The following is a 13,536-nucleotide window of genomic DNA, read 5'->3' as shown; positions in this document are numbered from 1 at the left end:
TGGTAGCTCTATTTTTAGTTTTTTAAGGAACCTCCATAGTACTGTTCTCCATAGGGGCTATACCAGTTTACAGTTCCACCAGCAGTGTAGCAGGGTTCCCTTTTCTCCACACCCTCTGTAGCGTTTATTGTTTGTAGATTTTTTGATGATGGCCATTCTGACCAGTGTAAGGTGATACCTCATTGTAGTTTGATTTGCATTTTTCTCATAATTAGTGATGTTGAGTATCTTTTCATGTGCCTTTTGGCCATCTGTATGTCTTCTTTGGAGAAATGTCTATTTAGATTTTCCACCCATGTTTTGTTTGGGTTGTTTGTTTTTTTGATACTGAGCTGCACAAGCTGTTTGTATATTTTGGAGATTAATCCCTTATCTATCACTTTGTTTGCAAATATTTTCTCCCATTCTGAGGGTTGTCTTTTCATCTTCTTTGTAGTTTCCTTTGCTGTGCAAAAGCTTTTAAGTTGAATTAGGTCCCATTTGTTAATTTTTATTTTTATTTTCATTGCTCTAGGAGGTGGATCTGTGCATTTTTATTCTTAGTGATTTTTTGTCAAAGGAGATGTCCCTTTATACTCCCTGTGTTGTTTCTTTCCTTGAAGTCATGGCCTTCTAGTAGCTTTTCTTCCATTCATTTCTTCCTCTAGAGCAGACATTCTTTTTTTTGGCCGTACGCGGGCCTCTCACTGTTGTGGCCTCTCCCGTTGCGGAGCACAGGCTCCGGACGCTCAGGCTCAGCAGCCGTGGCTCACGGGCCTAGCCGCTCCGCAGCATGTGGGATCTTCCCGGACCAGGGCATGAACCCGTGTCCCCTGCATCGGCAGGTGGACTCTCAACCACTGCGCCACCAGGGAAGCCCTAGAGCAGACATTCTTAAACCTATACTCCTTAGGTGTGTGTAAGTTTTTACCTGTAGATGTTTATATGCAAAGTCCTTGGTATACGTTCATTTTACTGGGGAAAATTCAAAACTTTCATCAGATTCTCAAGGAATCAGTGACCCCTCACAAGGTTAAGAATCATTATTACAGAACAGATAATAGGGAGACCATTGCAGTATGGTTTCTGGGCTTTACCGCTTAGCTGTGTTTCCAACATACTTTAGAGATTAAAGCAATGGTATAAATTATGGTGGCTCTTGTTAGTCTCTTGTGCCCCTCCAGCAGTGACCCAGTATAAATAGAGTAAAGGAGCCAGTGTGATCATGTTTTTGGTCTTTTTCTTTATTTTTGGCATGAAGAACATTTTGTAATCTTAAATCTTATTGGTTAAATAATCTTATTGGTTAAAGCCCTGTAAAGTATCCTTTACATCACTTTTGTATCTTTTGGATATTTTTAGTTCTACTGGTTTAGTCTCTTCATAGCCAGACATCCTACTTAGGGCTGCAAAGATTTCTTCCCATAAGAAAGAAAGCTGGATTGAGTAGTACTGGTTGGCAGTATCAGCAGCACCACTATAGAGTTGATCATCAGAGGCTGGCTTCTCTGGGCCCACTGAGTTGAAAACATTAGCAAGACAGGTGAAGTTTCAATACCTATGAAGGTCCTCCCACCCCACCCTGCCACCATTGTTTTGTAAATATCTAGTCTGGTATGGCCCTCTGAGAGAAGCAGGACATGGTCTGTAGTGGACAATTATAATCTTTTCAGGGAGCAGCCTTTTGTGTGCCAACTTCAGTCTCATCCTCACATGTGGGGAACCCCGCCTCCATCTCAGTATCAGGCTTTTAGATTAGAGAAATGCTTGTAATGCAAACCTGACTTGCTATGTTACTACTCAATGTCAAGCGATTAAAAATCTTAGAACTTTTAAAATTCATAAGGATTGTGAAATACTTTGGGAAATATGCAGTCTAGCTTTATCCACGTTTTAAAATATGAGAAAATCAGCCTGAATATATAAGATGATTTCTCTGCCTCACATATTCTAAGATGCAGAGTCAGAATATGCTGTTGGTATGATTCCTTTTCTTGTTTTACCAATATATAGTGAAGAAATAGCCACATTTTAAGGAAATTAACACCAGGGTAAGGAACCTGGGTTTGAAGGAGGAAATAGAGAGTCATGGGCAGATCCAGATGAAACTAGATAATAATACTTCACAAAAAGATGTTGTGCTAATACCTTCTGAGCTGAACAGTTGTTTTAATTGTATGGTATTTTCTGCCAGCATGTGGTATTAGATGAGTTAGTTCTGTTAGCTTCTCACTGACAAATACTCATACATGGCTGTAGATTAGTAACTTTTTTGTAAATAAATGGAGTTTTTGGCCAGCTAAAAGAACTGTGAGAATGGTATATGTAAACCTGATCCTACTGCTGGGGGAAAAAACAACTGATAGCACATTTTTCTGAGATGAGAAAAGAAAAAACAATGTTTATCAAGAATCCGCTTTGCGCTATGAGAGATATTTTATAAGAAATTCTCTCCTTATGAAGAGAGCAATATGATTAGTAGGTAACAGTACTAACATACACAAAGCAACAGCATATAATACTAGTCAGTTTATATTGAAATGTTCATTGGTGGGATCTAGACTACTTAGGAAAATGAAAGACTAGGTGGTGTGATCAGTGAAAAGTAGTACTTAGGGCAGCTTTGGGAGCAGTGGCAATGGAATTGGGTGAGAACCATTCTAGGTAAAGAGACTGAGTGAAGAAGGTTAGCTTCCATCTTTTTTTTTTTTTTAATTTATTTTATTTTTGGCTGCGTTGGGTCTTTGTAGCTGTGCACGGGCTTTCTCTAGTTGTGGTGAGCAGGGGCTACTCTTCGTTGCGGTGTGCGGGCTTCTCACTGTGGTGGCTTCTCTTGTTGCGGAGCACGGGCTCTAGGTACACAGGCTTCAGTAGTTGTGGCTTGCGAGTTCTAGAGCGCAGGCTCAGTAGTTGTGGTGCACGGGCTTAGTTGCTCTGCGGCATGGGGGATCCTCCCAGACCAGGGCTCAAACCCGTGTCCCCTGCATTGGCAGGTGGATTCTTAACCACTGTGCCATCAGGGAAGCCCCCAGCTTCCATCTTTGAATAGGAAGCTGGCGTTCTTTTTTTGAAGATGTAGCTCTCTGGTTTTGATAACTTACTGAGTTACCACCTGTTTCACCTGTGTTTGAAATATTTTTCTTTTGAAATTGTAGTTCATAAAAAGTTGTCTAATTTTTTTTTTAATTAAAGAGATTTTTCTATTGAGGTTTTTATGTTTAGCATGCCAGGCTGTTTTTCTACCAGTTGTAAATATGTAGAGTTATAAGGGCAGGGGAAGGCTTTTACATTTTGAACTGACAAGCAGACTGCCTTACTAAAGGTATCAGAAACATTTTGCATGCATGTGTTCCACAGAACTAGTTAGAAATGATGAAAGCTTGGACTGAGACTTTGGTGGGAAAAGGTAGAAAAGGGCAGTCATGGAAGAGACTTTTAGGAAGTAGAGCACACAAGCATATAAGACCTTATGTCTCGTCCAAATTTGGGACTGGGTATATGAAGGAGGAGTCCATAGATCTGTTTGTTGGATAGAAATTTTATTATACAGTTGGTATACTATCATGATGGAGAAAAGTCTACCAAGTAAATTTTTTTAAAAACCTTTTCCCCTAGTAACCGAACGAGGAAGGGATGCTGTTGGCTTCAGAGATCAAACAGTTGCCCCAAAGACTCCTAACAGGTCAAGAGAGAGAGACCCAGACAAACAAACTCAAAATAAAGAGAAAAGGAAACGAAGGGGCTCCCTCTCACCACCTTCTTCCGCCTATGAGCGGGGAACAAAAAGGCCAGATGACAGGTAAGTGGCCTATGTGAGTTACTCTCTTTTCTGAGCAAGTCAAAAAGTACCCAAGTGATACACTTCTGATTTGGGGGCAACAAGTGCTTTTGTAATAAATGTATTCTCTTGTGAGTGAGTATAAAAGGAAACTCTACTCATAACTATTGAGAGTCTCTTTTGACAGTAGTAATAGCTGTGAAGACGAATAGATTTTTGGTACTCGAATGGCTTCTACTTCATAACGTTTAAATGCTATTTGAGGAGCCAGAGATTTGTTCTTTAAAGGGGAATGGGGGTTGATGGGAGATAACCCTATGTTTTCTAGTGAATCTTACACCATACCAGTTCAAAATGTTGTTTGATCCCTGTGTCAGAGGCTGTCTTGTGATGCTGGTAGAAAAACAGGCCACATAATCACCTGCTGGGCACTAGAAAACATTTGTTCCCGAGAAGTTCTTTTTAAATTAAATATACTTAAAAAAAAAATTGAGATATAGCAGTCATGTAATGCAGTTGTCAGAATTTTTAATTTTGGGTTCTCTGGGTATGTAATAGTAATTCATCATGATTTTAATTTACATTTCTCTCATTACTAAATAGATTGAACATTTTGCCATATGTTTATTGACCATTCCTATTTACTCTTCTGTGAAGTGTCTTTTTATATGTGGTGTTCATTTATTAAATTTTGTCTTTTTAAGCTCTAGGTGTTCTTTTTTTATATTCTAAATATAATTTTGCAAGTATTTTTCCCAGTTTATGACTTGTATTTTGACTCTTTCTGTATCTTTCAATACACAGAATTTATTAATTATGGTGTAATTGAATATATCGTATATATTGTCTGTTTCCTTTATGGTTAGTGTTTACAGTGTTTTAAGAAATTCTTCCCAACTCTTGAGATGACTTTGTGTGTGTGTGTGTGTATATACATTTTGTTTTAGCAAGATTTAAGTCCTTAATCCATTGGGAATTAATTTTTGTATATATTTTAAGGTAGGAATCTGGTTTCATTTCTTTCTAGGTGAACACCCAGTTGTCCCAGCATCATTTACTACTTGAACGCTCCTCCTTTCTGCACTGATCTGCAGTGCTGCCTCTTTCCAACAGGTTTTCACATATGGGAGGATCTGTTTCTGGGCTCCTCATGACTATCTTATATTTAAGTCTTGATAGCAAGTAGGGCAAATCCCTACTTGATCTTCTGGGATGCCCTGTCTTTTCTCAGATTTATTCTTCCTTAGAATCTGCTTTGAGTAGTTGAATATTCTCTATCTAGTTAGGTCTTCTTTAATATTTTTAATGAAGATAAAGTTTTTCATTAATGTCTTTGTTAATAGTTTTCTCCAGAAAAACTTGTTTATCTTTTGGTGTATTTATTTCTGAGAACCCTAACTTCTGTTACATATTCAGTTTGGTTTTGGTGTTTTGATATGCAATTCACCTTTGTATATTGATCCTATTTTTGTTAACCATTACAAAACTTGTATTAATTTCAAGAGTATAGGATTTTTATTTTGCCCCACTGTCTCCTTTTTTTGTCATTGTCAACAGTCCATATCATATGAATTTGTTTTGGTTTTCCTTTCTAATTCTTATGCCTTGTTCATGTTACTTTGCTAGCAATACCTCCAATGCAAATCACAGAATGATAGCATTTTTTATCTTGGTAATTGATTTCTACTCATATTTTGTTTCCTTCCACTTTTTTAGGCTTGTTATATTGTTTTTTTAATTTCTTAACTGGAACAATTGGGATTCTTAGCTCATTAATTTTTCTCTTCTGATAGAAGTGTTTAAGAACTGTAAGACTGCTTGAACTACTCTTGTTAATGCAGCTTCATAATCTAGTTCTAAATACTATTAGGATATACAATGTGTTTAAATTTCTTTTTGTTAAATTTTCAATTTGTCATTAATTGATCTGTATGATAACAGTTCTTAGAATTTTATTGAAGCTTGCTTTATAGTCTCTTTTGTTTGATATTCATAGAAATATGCTTATCTTCCTTTTAGTAGGATTTAACTGGTATATCTTTCTTCCTTTTATTTTATTTTATTTTTTATTTTTTGGAGCAGGGAAAGGTTTATCACAGGGCCATGCAAGAAGATGGGTGGCTCATGCTCTAAAAAAAACCCCAAGCTCCCTGAAGGGTTTCCACAAAGCATTTTTAAAAGCCAGGTGAGGGTAAGGTAACAGGGGTTAATATTATCAGTCCTTAGGCTTAAGAAGGCCTGGGGCTATGTGCTCCTGGTCTTTAAGTAGTTAATATCTTCCATTTGGTGGGGGTTTTCACATCTGTAAAACAACTCAGGAAATGTGCATCAAATACTGTTGTCTAGGTACTTCAGAGAGGAGCTAAAGCAGAGGATAGGGGGCAAGTCCTGTCCCAGGAAGCCTCTTCCTTCCTTTTACTTTCAACTTTTCTGTGTCTAATAAATAGCTTATAGCTGATTGGGTGGTTTTGTTTTTGTCTTTTTTAATCTTTTATGGCAACTCTTTAATTCTTTAACTGGTTGTTCCAATTTAATAAAATTTGAAGCTAATCAGTATCCTGAACAACATAAGTACTTACTCTGACCATTTAGCCTTCCCAATTTACATGGTATTATTGTCCAGTATTATAATTCCTCCTCTCTCCTCCCATCAGTTATTGTTAATTTTTTTATGTAGACCAACTGATGTTTTTAGTTTGTTTACATTTACTAGTTTCTCTTCTTTCTTATCTCAGACCCCTTTAAATGGTTTCTTTTTTTAAATTATTGTTTATTTATTTATTTTTGGCTGCGTTGGGTCTTTGTTGCTGCGTGCAGGCTTTCTCTAGTTGCGGCAAGAGGGGGCTCCTCTTCGTTGCGGTGCGTGGGCTTCTCATTGAGGTGGCTTCTCTTGTTGCGGAGCACCTGCTCTAGGTGCGTGGGCTTCAGTAGTTGTGGCTCGCAGGCTCTAGAGCTCAGGCTCAGTAGTTGTGGTGCTCGGGCTTAGTTGCTCCCTGGCATGTGGGATCTTCCCAGACCAGGGATCGAACCCATGTCCCCTGCATTGGCAGGCAGATTCTTAACCGCTGCGCCACCAGGGAAGTCCCTAAATGGTTTCTTTTAGTGAGTTTCTCTTCATAATATTTCAGTTTTTGTCTAAAAAGTGTTTTTCATGTTTTGTTTGCATTGCTCACCCTCAATTTTAAAAATCAGCTTTATTTAACCAGCAAGTATAAATTGCTTACAGTAAAATTCATGATTTTAAGTGTAGTGTTCATTGAGTTTTGTCAGATGCATACAGTTCTGTAACTACAACCACAGAGGTTATATATTGGATTGGCCAAAAAGTTCATTCGGGTTTTTCCATAACATCTTACGGAAAAATCCAAACGAACTTTTGGGCCAACCCAATAGAACATTTCATCACCTCATAAAATTATCTCTTACCCCTTTGTAGTGCGTCCCCTTCTTCTACTCCTAGTCCCTGGCCACCACTGATCTCCTTTCTGACTTGGTTTTGTCTTTTCCACAATGTCATTATATATGGTATCATATTAAAATATATTCTGTCTTCTTTCACTTAGCATATTATATTTGAGATATTCATCCATGTTATTATGCATCTCAGTTCTCTTTTAGTGCTTAGTAGTAGTCCATTGTATAGATATACTATAGTTTGTTTATAAATTCATTAGTTGATAGGTGTTTGGATTGTTTCCAGATGACTCTTGTGAATGAACAAGTCTTTATGTGAACATTTATTCTCATTTTTGAAAGGAAGTTCTTTTGGGTTGACAGTTTTTCTGAATACTTTGAAGCTGTTATTCTTCATTCTTCTGACTTTCCTTATTGATTTTACGAAACTTGTTGGTTGCTATTCTTTGTTAAGTAACCTGGCTTTTCTCTTGGCCTGCTTTTAAGAAGTTCTCTTTGTATTTGGTGTTCCGCATTATCGTTTCCCTGTGTTTATATGAGGATTTCTTTTTTTTTTTTCAACCTGGTTGAAATTCATCGAACTTTTTAAATTTGAAGATCATCTTCCAAGTTACTAATTCTCTTCAGATCTAGTCTCTTGCTTAACCATACCATGGCTCTTATGGGCACTGAATTGAATTGAATATTAGGTTATTTCTTGGTTCATGACACTTATTTCTATCCCTGGACCTTTTCTCCATACATTTACTATAATGTAATGAGCCCTGGAGGTCCCAGCACAAAAGTCAGGATCTTAACAATTATATAAATCTTGCTATGTCACTTATTTCTGCACCGTCCCCTGTCTTTACTACTTGTGATAGCAAGTAGTATCTGTTGGATTCTGTTGTTCATTGTACCCTGGCCTGCCTTTTTTTAAATATAGTTTTATGTCATCTAATATATATTTCTTAAAAATATGTTAGTTTTAACTGTATGAAAAGGCTATTATTTTGCATTTAATTTGATAGTACTTTGTTTTGACTTGATATTTATTTACTAAGATTTATTCATAATAGTATCAGTTTATTTTTATTACTGTATAATGTTTTGTTATAAAACTTTTTCTATTATGTATAGTGCTGTTATCTTATTTTGGTGTACATGTGCAAAAGTTTCTCTTGGATATTTAAGTAGAATTTTGCCACGTATGTGCAATTTCAAATGATAATTGAGTTTTAATTTTCATTCTTTTTCCTTTTTAGATGCTTCATGGGGTTCTTATTCAAATCTGCCTGATAGTATTTTATGGTCCTGTTCCTTAGGCATATTTTTAATAGCCTCTTTTATCATATTAAACATATTAAACATCTCTAATATTTTGTGTGTGATAATTCCAGCATCAGCCGTCTTTATATGTCTCTTCCTCTCACTTGTGTGTGTGTGTATTTTATAATTTTATAATTATATACCTTTTTTTTTGCTTTCGGTGAGATATAATTGACATACAGCACAGTATAAGTTTAAGATGTTAAGCATATGATTTGACTTACATACATCATGAAATGATCATCACAATAAGTTTAGTGAACATCCATCATCTCATGTAGATACAAAATTATAGAAATAGGGGAAAATACCTTTCCTTGTGATGAGAACTCTTAGGATTTACTCTCTTAACTTTCATATAGAACATACAGCAGTGTTCATTATATATGTATCATGTGGTACATTATATTCCTAGTACATGTTTATCTTTTATGAGTTTGTTTCTGTGAGTGTTTTTGAAGTATAATCGACCTACAGCATTGTTAGTTCCTGTTACACAGCATAGTAATTTGATATTTCTATACCAAAATGATCACCACAGTAAGTCGAATTACAGTATGTCACCTTACAAAGATATTACATAGTTTTTTACTATATTCCCCACACTGTACATTTCATACCGTGTGATTCATTTATTTTGCAACTGAATTTTTGTACCTCTTAATCTCCCTTACCTGTTTCTTTCTTCCCCTCTCCCCTCTGGCAACCAGCTGTTTGTTCTCTGTATCTGTAACTCTGTTTGTTTTATTTGTTCATTTGTTTTGTTTTTTAGATACCACATACAAGTGAAATCGTACAGTATTTATCTTTCTTTGTCTTACTTATTTTTCTCAGCATAATACCCTATAGGTCCATCCATGTTGTTACAAATGGCAAGATTAATTTTATTGTCTAATGAACTCCTGTTCCTTAGAACTTAATCTGTAGGAATTCATTGAGGCCTGGATTTAAGGTGCTCTCTTCTATAGACTGTTTGCATTTGTTTCTGCCAGGCAGCTAAGGGTACTACCACCCCACTAACACTTTAAAGGAAGTTTTCAGCTAAGAGGTTTTTAGACCATATATTTTTTGTTGTTTGGATAAATGCTGTACCCTTATCCATGAATCTATTATTAGATGTTTCTTTGCAATGAAACGTCTTGAAATTAGTTGTCATTTTTCATTTTTGCCAAGAGCCTTTATCAAAAGTTCGATTCAGTCCATAGAACTTCACAAAAGAATCTTTTAAGTTCTCAGTTCTCTTGTGAATGTTAGAGCTGATGGTTTCTTGGGGGCTTACTGGGGATACTTGTCAAAACTATCACAGGATATTAGGTTTAGCAATATGATATTATACTTGGTACTGCACAAAGAAGAGTATGTGAATATAACCCCCCATACTTTTATGTGTACATGCTTGTCTTTCACTTAACTAACCTGTGTTGATATTAATGGGTGTGGTCAGACATACATCAAATTCTGTAGCTTTTATTAGTGTATTTGGGTTTTTGTTTTAATTTCAGAATTTGTAGTTACAGAACTACAGAACTTAACTATAAAGAAGAATCTATTTAGGATACTACATGTATCTTTAGTTTGAAGTTCTAGAAGCTGAGGATAAGGATAAAGTTATTATTTCCATCTAAGTGTCTATTTCCTTGAGGTTCTCTCCTATCTGCAAAACTCCTTAAGTAATTTTGAGTATGATTTTCAGCCTGTGCCAAATTGGAGTTGGTGTGGTTAATGGTTTAGTATCGAGTGGCATAACATTTATTAGTGCTTTGGTTATGTCTCTGATTTAGGGAAAAACTTTTTGTGGTGCTCTTATTGTTTTCTTTCTAGATATGATACACCAACTTCTAAAAAGAAAGTACGAATTAAAGATCGCAATAAACTTTCTACAGAAGAGCGTCGAAAGTTGTTTGAGCAGGAGGTAGCTCAGCGGGAGGCTCAAAAACAACAGCAGCAGATGCAGAACCTGGGAATGACGTCTCCACTGCCCTATGACTCTCTTGGCTACAGTGCCCCTCATCACCCCTTTGCTGGCTACCCACCAGGTTACCCCATGCAGGCCTATGTGGATCCCAGCAATCCTAATGCTGGAAAGGTGCTCCTCCCCACACCCAGCATGGATCCTGTGTGTTCTCCTGCTCCTTATGATCATTCTCAGCCCTTGGTGGGACATTCTACAGAACCCCTTGCTGCCCCTCCACCTGTGCCAGTGGTGCCACATGTGGCAGCCCCTGTGGAAGTTTCCAGTTCACAGTATGTGGCCCAAAGTGATGGTGTGGTACACCAAGACTCTAGTGTCACCGTCTTGCCAGTGCCAGCCCCAGGCCCAGTCCAGGGACAGAATTACGGTGTTTGGGATTCAAACCAACAGTCCGTGAGTGTACAGCAGCAGTACTCTCCTGCACAGTCTCAAGCAACCATATATTATCAAGGACAGGCTTGTCCAACTGTTTATGGTGTGACATCACCCTACTCACAGACAACTCCACCAATTGTACAGGTAACTAATTTTGGAAATACTTTTGTCTGTTTTACTGTCTGTTTATGGGATGTCAAATCTGATGTGAGGGGGAAGTCCTGCCATTGATCACTTTTACATATTGGCTAATTTTATATATACTAGTTATCTATTGTGTCACAAATCACTTAGCAGTTTAAAACAGTAAGTAATTATTATCTCATAGTTTCTGTGGGTCAGGAATTCAGAAGCAGTTTGGCTGGGTGGTTCTGGCTCAGAGTCATGAAATTACAGTCAAACTATTAAGCAGGGTTGCAGTCATCTGAAGACTAGACAGGGGATGGAAGGTTTACTTTCAAGCTCACTCACATGGTTGTTAGCTGTCCTTGGTTCCTTACCACTCTCAATAGCGCTGCTTACAACATGCCAGCTGGCTTCCCCAAAAGCAAGTGATCAGCGAGAGAGAGAGAGAGAATAACTTTTGAAGTGTATTTTTGTGGTTTTAAATCAAATTTCTTTTCTTTTTTATAAAACCAATACATTAAAAAAAAAAAAAAGACTCTTTAAGGCATCGTCTTCACCACATTCCTATGTCTCTCCCATCATTCCTTGTCACCCCTTAAAGGTGAATTATTGTGGATGGCAGAGACTCCCAAAGATGTTTCCTGTACACATTACTTAGTATTGAGGTAACAGAAGTGATTTTTACTTCTGTTTGTATTTTTGTTATGAAGCTGTATCAAAATTTTGTCCAAAAGGCCGTGACAAAGTATCCTGCTTTAATTCTGAAAATGTTAACTGTTTTAAGTGCCTTCATTTTTTTAAAAAAATTTTATTTATTTATTTATTTTTGGCTGTGTTGGGTCTTCATTTCTGTGCGTGGGCTTTCTCTAGTTGCGGTGAGCGGGGGCCACTCTTCATCGCGGTGCGTGGGCCTCTCACTGTCGTGGCCTCTCTTCTTGTGGAGCACAAGCTCCAGACGCGCAGGCTCAGTAGTTGTGGCTCACGGGCCTAGTTGCTTCGCGGCATGTGGGATCTTCCCAGACCAGGGCTCGAACCCATGTCCCCTGCATTGGCAGGCAGATTCCCAACCACTGTGCCACCAGGGAAGCCCCTCCCTTCATTTTTTATGATCTCTTTACATGTTTATATATTTTATGAATTTGTAATTTTGAAGACTTGGAAGTTTTTTTGTCCCATGTTTTTCTGTGTAACATGATTCTTAACCATTTCTCCAAATTACTCTGTATTTTTATATGTGTGTGTGTGTGTGTGTGTGTATATATATATATATATATATATATATATATATATGCATACATACACTTTTTTTTTTTTTTTTTGGCGGTGCGTGGGCCTCTCACTGTCGTGGCCTCCCCCGTTGCGGAGCACAGGCTCCGGACACGCAGGCTCAGTGGCCATGGCTCACGGGCCTAGCCGCTCCGCGGCATGTGGGATCTTCCCGGACCAGGGCACGAACCCGTGTCCCCTGCATCGGCAGGTGGACTCTCAACCACTGCGCCACCAGGGAAGCCCCACATACACATTTTAACGTCTGTATAATACCACATTTGCTTATAAGGTCGCTGTTTATCCATTTTCCTGGGGTAGTTGTTTAAATTGAAAGTTCTTTTTCATAATTATAAATAATACTGCACTGAACATTCTTATACTTAGTTTTTTTGTGTGTGTGTTTTTCCTTTCATTTTTGGCTTAAAATTAATGTTATAGGGCTAAATACAGCAGGTAAGAAAATGGGCATTATTGGTTATTGGCTATCAATTTTCTTAGCTTTTTATTGTTGTTGGTGGTGGTGTTTGTTATGCATAATTCTGCCTCCTACAGAATTAAAGACTCTTTAGTAGAGAGCTCAGTGATCTTATGGTTGTTCTTCTAAAATAGAATTTATTTTTCCATCCCATTGAGCAAAAGATTTCTCTAGGGTTTAGTCATAGCCTTAAGACTCAAGTATTACAATTTTTTTTTTTTTTTTTTTTTTTTGCGGTACACGGGCCTCTCACTGTTGTGGCCTCTTCCGTTGCGGAGCACAGGCTCCGGATGCGCAGGCTCAGCGCCCATGGCTCACCGGCCCAGCCGCTCTGTGGCATGTGGGATCCTCCAGGACCGGGGCACGAACCCATGTCCCCTGCATCGGCAGGCGGACTCTCAACCACTGAGCCACCAGGGAAGCCCAAGTATTACAATTTTATTTCCAGTTTTCAGTCTGTTCCTACCAAGGAGTCATTTATTGACTCCCTAATCTGCTTTTCGTGTGCTAGAGTAGTTGATAAATGGACTAAGATGGTTTAGACTATCCTTCTCTTTATGAGATTAGTTGATCAGAGATGATGTTCGACTCTGGGTAATGAGAAGCATAGACCATGTTGTTAGCGTGTGTATTTTAAGTCCTAGTCTGTCACTTACTGTGTGTCCTGGAGACAGGCACTTAGATTCTTCAGTTTTAGTTTTCTCATTTATTAAATGAGCAGAATGCCTCAGAGTGGTTGAGGTTTGTATGAGATAATGGATATTAGTAATGATAAATTTAAAGCACCATATACCTTGAAGGTTTAATTATAGTTCTTACTTAGTTACCTTAATACTGAGA

At 37.7% G+C, this 13,536-nt stretch overlaps 1 protein-coding gene across 10 annotated transcripts in view; it reads left to right on the top strand.

The window, feature by feature from the left end:
• Positions 1-13,536, top strand: part of SETD2 (SET domain containing 2, histone lysine methyltransferase) — a 113,060-nt gene that overhangs the window by 78,438 nt on the left and 21,086 nt on the right. For 7 of the 10 annotated variants that reach the window (XM_073787862.1, XM_033864807.2, XM_073787859.1 and 4 more), the window contains 2 exons: positions 3,595-3,778; positions 10,301-10,970. In XM_073787862.1, the coding sequence (XP_073643963.1) occupies positions 3,595-3,778; positions 10,301-10,970 (854 nt within the window). Of the gene's footprint in view, positions 1-3,594; positions 3,779-8,415; positions 8,528-10,300; positions 10,971-13,536 lie in introns of those variants that run through there. The other 3 variants (XR_012323985.1, XR_012323986.1, XM_073787863.1) reach the window with 1 other exon arrangement.

This window comes from Tursiops truncatus, chromosome 10 (assembly GCF_011762595.2).
Source record: "Tursiops truncatus isolate mTurTru1 chromosome 10, mTurTru1.mat.Y, whole genome shotgun sequence".
Lineage (NCBI taxonomy): Eukaryota > Metazoa > Chordata > Mammalia > Artiodactyla > Delphinidae > Tursiops > Tursiops truncatus.
This window is presented reverse-complemented; position numbering and strand designations above follow the sequence as displayed.